The sequence below is a fragment of the Triticum aestivum genome, chromosome 7D, assembly GCF_018294505.1.
Source record: "Triticum aestivum cultivar Chinese Spring chromosome 7D, IWGSC CS RefSeq v2.1, whole genome shotgun sequence".
Lineage (NCBI taxonomy): Eukaryota > Viridiplantae > Streptophyta > Magnoliopsida > Poales > Poaceae > Triticum > Triticum aestivum.
Genome location: NC_057814.1, coordinates 285,377,146 through 285,385,455, shown reverse-complemented (window position 1 = coordinate 285,385,455; position 8,310 = coordinate 285,377,146). Strand labels below are relative to the sequence as shown.

Sequence of the window (8,310 nt, the reverse complement as noted above, 5' to 3'; positions counted from 1 at the left end):
TTATATGTATACCTAAAATATAGTCCAATAGGCCTAAAAACCAACCCAATAGGCTGAAAATGTGCAGCCCAACGTGCTAAATGGGCCATCGGGCCGACCCGTTTACTAATCAGGCTGTGCCTGGACCAAGGAGCAGCGCCCGTGGGCCGGCCCAGCCCGGCTATTAAACGTGCCATGGCGGGCCGTGCCGGGCCAGGCACGATGAGCATAGGCCAGGCCGTGCTGGGCCGGCCCGTTTGGCGGAGGGTACCCGGTGACGGTCATGTTTTTTTTCCTAGCGAGGGGAGTTGCTCTAAAATGTTTTGAAGGCTGCGTGTACGGCGACTGTGCTGAGTTGCTCCTGCCTGCGTAGGTCCACCAACAGCGACAGAGACAGACGGACGGACACACCCAGAGAGCTTCCTTTTCCCACAGCGCCGACGGTGTCATCCAACCCACCATCTCGGCCGAACAACCCTCCTCCCTCCACTCCTTCCATTCCATTTCCACCCATCCACGCGCGCTCGCACGCCGCCACAGAGGAATCGTTCTGGCATTCCCGTTCCTCCTCCGTCGTCGTCGCACTCCTCTGCTGGGCCAGCATAGAACAGAGATCCACCCGGGCTTGGAGGATTGGTTTCTTCGGTTGGTGACGAGCCCTAACTTGTCTGGATTGCTCCCCGAGTGTGCCCCTCTTTTGGCCCTCTTCTTTGTTTTGCCGTCAGTGCGGGCAAGCTGGTTCAAATGTTTCTTTCTTCAATGCTCGATCCCCGCCAGCCTTTTGTCGCGGATTTGTTCGTTTTCTACTTGGTGGAGTAATAATGGCCGGAGGTTTATTTTCCCATATTATTTGTGTCTTGTTCGGCCCGCGTTGTCCGGATCTTGTGTTGGTTTGTGTGAACTTTGCAGTGTTTTTAGTTCTTGGATTGAGAAATTTGCCTGGATCTGGCACTAGCGTCTGGATCTGCAGATGCACGCATTGCTGCGTGATGACGCCTTCCATAGTACAACTGAGCTTTTCTCAGTCTAGCGATTAGAATGATGATGATTTGCACATAAATATGAGCTCACACCAGGTTATGGATTATATATGCATTGGAATTAAGTAGAGTAGAAAGGATCTCCCACTCAACAGCTTGGTGGAGTGGACTGTAGGTTGTTCAATGTGTTCCTCCATCGCTTCTTGTTCGAATTGAGCTGTCCGGTAGGTTTTTGCTGGAGCTTTAAGCTATACCTACTTCAAGATCCAGTGGTGGTGGTGTCATTTTTGGTTGTTTATTCCACTGCTGAAAATCATTTGGAAGACTCATTCCTGCTTTTGCTGTAACCATCGCTATCAATTTTTTGTGCGAATACTTTAGCTCCCTCCGCGAATTTTGCATGTTTTACCGGGGCTTGTCTGTATTGTTTAACTTCCTTTTGGAGGGAGTTGAGCTTTAGTTTATCACAAAAGTGTGCGTTGCCCCCAAAATTAAGGCGCTGCTAAATCAGATGGTTTGCTTTTGATGACTACTGCTTCTGTCTGTTTTGGCTGTAAATTTCTGCTAGTAAGACTCTGGGGCGGCTGTGTAGTTTCACCCTGCTTAAGGAGTAAGAACACAACATTACCACAATTAATTCGCTTCTCACTGCCTACCTGCCCATTCTACAAAATAAAATTCCTATTGTTCTGCCATTTGTTTGACGGAATATGTTGAGTTAGCATGAACTATTTAATGTACAACAAGTAGCTAGTTGTTTCTTTTTGCAAATTGCTGTTACTATCTATGATGCTTGCATGGTGAAATCATAGCTACATGCTCTAAGGCTGGCCATAGTGGGGGTAACATAAGTAGTATCATGCACTTGAGAGTCGCAAACATGCTTACGTGGCAGGCAATTAAAGAAGAGAGAGATGGTTATAGTAACATAGGTAGATACCGTAACATAATAAATGTGATGCTACTATGTGTCATGCATGCCAATAAATGAGACCATCTATGATACTAATCTATGATACTATGCACTATAGAGGTAGTAACATAGACTAGTAACATATGCATGTTACTAGTCTAAGTTACTCCCCACTATGACCAGCCTAAGGTATCTGCAGATTTACTTTTGCTACTTTTGGTAGGATTTATTCCGTAATTAATGGTTCTATATTTTGGAAGTTTTAGACCATCAGTCGCCTTGAACTATTTGAGCTGCTACAATCTGTTGGGACTTGGCAGAACTCTGTGAGATCGTTCTTCCATCTAAAGCTCTTCCAAGTCCCATCTTTAGTAATCGTATGTACTGGGTGGTTCTATGTACCGAGTTTCTCTTGTTTTGTATTCTGGTGCAGTTTGTTTTATAATTCTTCATCTGAATGGGATAATTATGAATCTTATGTGCATACCCCTTTTTGTACAACCAAATTGACGTTGCATTTGTTTGATATGTTTTCCTTCAGGTGCTGATGCAAGGTGTTTGTTGTATCTGAGAATTCAGAATATGGGTTCTCGGTTTCCATCCCACCAATTAAGCAATGGGCTTTATGTCTCTGGGCGACCTGAGCAACCAAAGGAGAAGGCTCCGGTTGTTTGCTCTGCAGCTATGCCATACACTGGGGGTGACATCAAGAAATCAGGAGAACTAGGGAAAATGTTTGACCTCCATGCTGAGAAGTCACGGAAATCTGGCCCTTTGGGTAATCAACCTTCAAGGAATACTTCATTTGGTGGTGCTGCTTCCAATTCTGGACCAGTATCTAGTGCTGCTTCTCGATCCAACTACTCTGGCTCTATTTCAGCAGCAGTTCCTGGCACTGGAGGTTCGGCAAGGGCAAAATCTAATTCTGGACCGCTCAATAAGCATGGAGAACCAACAAAGAGATCCTCTGGCCCCCAGTCAGGAGGAGTGACCCCAATGGCTCGCCAGAATTCTGGCCATCTACCGCCTATTCTTCCGACAACTGGGCTCATCACATCAGGACCTATCTCCTCTGGACAGTTGAACTCATCTGGTGCTCTACGGAAAGTATCAGGCACTCTTGATTCTACTGTTTCGATGAAGATGCGTGCCACCTCTTCTGCTTACAACCCGGCTGTTACAAATATTAATGAGCAAAATAGCTACTCAATTAAGGCCAGTTTGCCAAAGCCAATACTATGGGCGGCTATTCTGCTCTTTGCGATGGGGTTCATAGCAGGTGGCTTCATTCTAGCTGCTGTTCATAATTCAATTTTGCTGGTAGTTGTTGTGGTGATATTTGGATTTGTTGCTGCGCTCTTGGTTTGGAACATTTGCTGGGGAACAAGAGGCATGACTAGGTTTGTCAGTCGCTATCCTGATGCTGATCTTAGAATTGCGAAAGATGGAGAGTATGTGAAGGTCACAGGGGTATGTGTAATGCTGTCACCTTTTTGGACTCATTAAATTATTTCATCTATTCATTCCTTCCCTTAATGTTTTACATTTAATTTTCTGCTTTCTGTTTTTGTCATATATTTGTTCGCTATTGTTACAATTTAGAAGTAATTCTCAAATTACATTGTTTCTTTGCCAGTTCTGGTGTATTGCTGAATTGCATTGTTAACTTGTAATGTAGCGATGCTACGTGTGTTTGTTGCACTTGAGCTCACATGCACTGTTTAGTTTAGAAAAATGAGAAGGTCATTTAAAGTTTCAAAAAAATGCAGCAAAAATTCAGTCATGTACATATGGTAGTATTACTATGTACGTGCAAGCATATATTATGCACTAAATTTTTGTGCACTAAGTTTTTTTCTTTTTGCACAAGACACAAGCATATGCATGTTTATACCCTACACATAATACTCACTCATCTGCATGTGCAATTGTTTTTAGATATTTTTGAAAGAATGGAAAATATTATTTTTGTTCCAGGAGCACATGCTACCAAGGTCACTTAGTCACCGCGCTACTAGCTGTTTCAGTATTACTCCCTCCGTCCCATAATATAAGAGCGTATTTCATACTAGTGTAGGGTAAAAAATGCTCTTATATTATGAGACGGAGGGAGTAAGATAATTCATACATAGGTTGGCAGAATACTGCAGATGGTTCCAAAAAGTAAACTTGGTAGCAGAGATCCATACCATGACCAGATTACAACATATATTATGCTTAAAGAGAGATGTGATGTTCTCCTAGTACAAGGACATGAATTCGATTGTGCATCTTGTAATAATATATTCATTTCTCCATATTTTTTTTCATTGTTAGCTTATGGTCATAACTGTTTTAAGCAGTAGCGCTTTTATATTCAGTAGTAATAGGATCTTATTTATCGTATTTAACTTGACAGGTTGTTACTTGTGGAAATTTCCCCCTTGAGTCCTCATTTCAAAGGGTTCCAAGATGTGTATACACTTCGTCTTGCTTGTATGAGTATAGGGGTTGGGATTCAAAAGCTGCCAACACTCAGCATCGCCGATTTACTTGGGGATTACGTTCAATTGAAGTGAGTTTCTTATTAGCTACAAATTTTCATCACCAAGATGATGTGGATCTCACAATCCTACAATAATGAGGCAATATAAGGATTTAACTGAAAATCCCAACTATTGCAACTCTTATTGTTAATAATCTTTCCTCTTACATTTACCTTTTGTATACAACTACTGCAGCGGCATGCGGTCGATTTCTACATCTCTGATTTCCAATCTGGGCTGCGAGCATTGGTCAAAATAGGATATGGTGCACGGCTAATCCCATATGTCGATGAAGCTGTTGTTATTGACATAAATCCAGAAAACAAGGACATGTCCCCTGAATTTTTGAGATGGATACGGGAAAGGAACCTCTCAAGTGATGATCGTATAATGCGCCTAAAAGAAGGGTATTACTGTTTCTTGTTCTGGCTTTTGCACCTCTATTGTATTCATAGCTACCCATTTCATTTGACATGGATGTTTACATCGCAGATACATTAAGGAGGGAAACACTGTTAGTGTCATTGGTGTTGTTCAAAGGAACGACAATGTGCTGATGATTGTTCCACCACCTGAACCCTTCAACACTGGTTGCCAGTGGGGCAAGTGCCTCCTCCCAACTAGCCTTGATGGACTAGTCTTAAGATGTGAAGACACGTCGAACGGTGATGTAATTCCAGTATAGCTATCTAGCCTCGTTCTGGCAGTTCACCTGGGGAAAAGGGAAACCAATATTTGACTTTGGGTTTATTTTATGGATTGAAAAATGTGCAAATGCAAGGTGTGATTATGGTTTAGTACAATATTGATAGTCAGTTGCTCACGGCTTGATTGTGTAGTATTTTTTGCATTTTGCTCTTTTTTGGTTGGGCAATGAATACCTGTAAGATTGATGGCTTCAGTACTACCATGGAGCTCTTTGGAGATAGAGTGGAACCATGTTCATATGTTCTTTTTTATTTTGGTTTGTAGCATTACAGCATCATAAACCATTCTCCAGTTCCCCAATCTGTATCTATACTTCTTCATACATAACTCCAGCTCTCATGGTAGATATGTTCTCATCGAGGATGAAGCTCTGTCAATTTATCTTTACCAGGGTTTGTTGTGTCACTATCATCATCACTATCTGTGTCGGTGGACATTCCCTTCCCGTTTTCGTGTGGAAGTTCCTTAGGGCATCTCCAACGTGGTTTGCTAAATGTTTGGTTCCGACATTTTTTGCCATTCAATGCCGTTCGCTAAATTTTTCTGAACTTGTATGGACTTATGCGGATGCTTGAAATCCTACAAATCAGAACCAAACCTATGGGAGGTTTTGGCGACTTGTCTGGATGCTTGAAATCCTACAAACTGGAACAAAACCTACAAACCGGAACAAACCTATGGGAGGTTTGGGGGAGTCCGGACATTGGACATCCACCACGTGTGCATTCGTCATCGCGACCCAAAAACTCCACCCGGAGCCTTTTCCCCCACTATGTCCTTTCCGTTATGCTCTCTATCCGCACCCTCGGCCGCTCCAGCAAGCCACCACCCCCGCCTTGGCATATGTCGTCGTTCTACCTTGGATTTCGGCGGCACACAAATACCACTGGCCTTGTTGCCGTTGTCCATGGCAGATGCCATGCCCACACAAGTGTTAGGCCAAATATCATAGCGGAATATTTTGACATTGTTGTTGGCTTTGAAGAAAATATTATGACTGCATACTCGGTGAAGGAGGATGAATTGTTGTCCCGCCGTTGTCCATGGCGGATGCCATGCCCGCACAAGTGTTAGGTCAAATGTCACAGCGGAATATTTTGACATTGTTGTTGTTGACTTTGAAGAAAATATTATGACTGCGTACTCGGTGAAGAAGGATGAATTGTGATGTGATGTGTCGTTGGTCATAATTGTGGAGTTTCAAGGCATGAAGCATAATGCGAGGCCGCTAGTCCAATGATGGTATACCATTCAAAAAGCCGCCAACAAGTATCACAGTGTGTACGCACAAGTGCGAGGAAGGTGGCCAAGGGGCGCGCCGCTCGAAGAGCTCGTAAGTTTTGCGTCTTGTTGCTCTACGCTTTTATCATTTTGTTTATTTGCTCATTGTTGCAACATGTTGATAATATCATTGTCTACCCTCGTACGGGCGTGACGTTCTACCATAGTATGGAATACAAACCCTTCACAATGATGCATTGTTGAATGAAGCTCAACGGGCATGCCAACTGGTTGAACGACATGTTCGTATGAAGAATTTTAAGCTCGAGGAGAGAAAGCTTAAGACTAAGGCGGCTTTTGGGATCAATGAAATTTAAGAACTTGTTGAACATCTTTCAAGGAGTGCTTTCAGATTTAGATGTACTTTTGAATTGCTATTGATCTGGATACATTTGTCAAAGTGATCAGAGGCAGTCATTTGGTATAGTTTTATTCATTTTCTTAGGAAAAAGGGGGCGGGCATTTGGTTTATGGGTTTGGATGGCCTTCGCCCCTATTCATGTCCACGGACACGTCCACACGTATCCGCGGATATTTGTTGGTGTCCATTTTGATGGACCGTATTGGAGTTGCTCTTACATGTCTTTCTTCTGCCATGTGAAGCAACAAAGTCATATCTCGTTTTTCTAGATGACATACCTCCAAATACAAAATTATAACATTTCTCTTTTGTCCATATGAAATTAACCTCTAAATACAAAATCACAAGGTTTCATAGACTTTGATGCCTCGCGGGTTTGCGGCTCCACCTCAAGGACGAGGTTTGTCTTGCGCTTCGCCTTCTCGGACGCGCTGACGAAGTCGGTGCTCCCAACCTTTGCTTGGTCGGGACACAGGAGATGGAAAGCCATCGCCCTCGCAACCTTGGCACGTTTGTTCACCGGTGCAAAGAGCTTGGCCAAAGTGATCTCATAGGTGCCGAGCTTCTCCAACATACTGCCATCGCGCATGCCATGCATGGTGGAGGTGACCATGAAAGCCTGCTGTTTGATCTTAGGAATGGAGTTTCGGAGATTGCAGAATCGCTGGATGAACAATCTTAGTGATTCTCATTTTGCCTACTTGACGGCATAGAGACCACTCTCTGTGCAGGTCGTGCACACATGCCCTGGAAGTTGGACACAAACTGCCGTCACAGATCCTCCCATGAGGTAACGAAAGAGGCCGGCAGGTTCATAAACAATGATCAGACGGATCCTTTGAGGGCCATGGGGAACCAATTTGCCATGGCCTTTTCACTTCCTTTGGCCGCTGATACGCCCATTTTGCATCATGTTTTCCTACTGTTATTTATAATGTTTTGGATCATTATTTCACTTTATGATGCAATTCTAATTCATTTTCTCTCTTATCATGCAAGATTTATATGAAGAGGAAATTGCCGGCAGCTAGAATTCTGGACCTGAGAAGAGCTACAACAGAGATAGTTATTCTCTGGAGCTCCAAATCACCTAAAAATTTACGTAGATTTATTTTGGAATTAATAAAAAATAGTGGAAGAAGAAATACCAAGAGGGCCCCCACCAGTGAGCCACAAGCTCAGGTGGCGCGCCCCCCGGGGCGCGCCATGTGAGCTTGTAGGCCCACCAGCATGCCTCCGTGGCCCTCCTTCTCCTATATGAAGCCATTTGCCATAGAAAAAAAATCAAGAGAAGACTTTTAGGATGAAGCGCCGTTGTCTCGAGGTGGAACCTGGGCATGAGCACTTTTGCTCTCCGACGGAGTGATTACGCCGGGTATACTTCCCTCCACGAGGGGGAAATTGAAGCCATCGTCATCGCCAATGATCCTCTCATCATGGAGGACTCATCTCAATCAACATCTTCACCAGCACCATCTCATCTAAAACCCTAGTTTATTTCTTGTATCCAATCTTTGCCTCAAAACCTCAGATTGCTACGTGTGGGTTACTACTTGTGTAACA

General features: G+C 43.6%; 1 protein-coding gene across 2 annotated transcripts; it reads left to right on the top strand.

Annotated features, from left to right (window-relative positions):
* The first annotated feature begins 367 nt into the window (after positions 1-367).
* Positions 368-5,413, top strand: LOC123164788 (uncharacterized membrane protein At1g16860). Of its 2 annotated transcripts, none has more exons than XM_044582359.1 (5): positions 368-624; positions 2,414-3,342; positions 4,271-4,426; positions 4,593-4,804; positions 4,890-5,413. In XM_044582359.1, the coding sequence occupies exons 2-5, from the start codon at positions 2,455-2,457 to the stop codon at positions 5,080-5,082; spliced, it is 1,449 nt and encodes a 482-aa protein (XP_044438294.1). In that variant the 5' UTR covers positions 368-624; positions 2,414-2,454; the 3' UTR covers positions 5,083-5,413. The 2 variants fall into 2 exon arrangements, with proteins under 2 accessions (XP_044438294.1, XP_044438293.1); XM_044582358.1 differs by lacking the exon at positions 368-624 and adding an exon at positions 786-810.
* Positions 5,414-8,310: the final 2,897 nt, after the last annotated feature.

Coding starts and splice junctions, on each gene's coding strand:
- LOC123164788 (XM_044582358.1), top strand. Junction 3,343..4,270: donor AGTATGTGAAGGTCACAGGG/GTATGTGTAATG, acceptor TTAACTTGACAG/GTTGTTACTTGTGGAAATTT. Junction 4,805..4,889: donor ATAATGCGCCTAAAAGAAGG/GTATTACTGTTT, acceptor TTTACATCGCAG/ATACATTAAGGAGGGAAACA.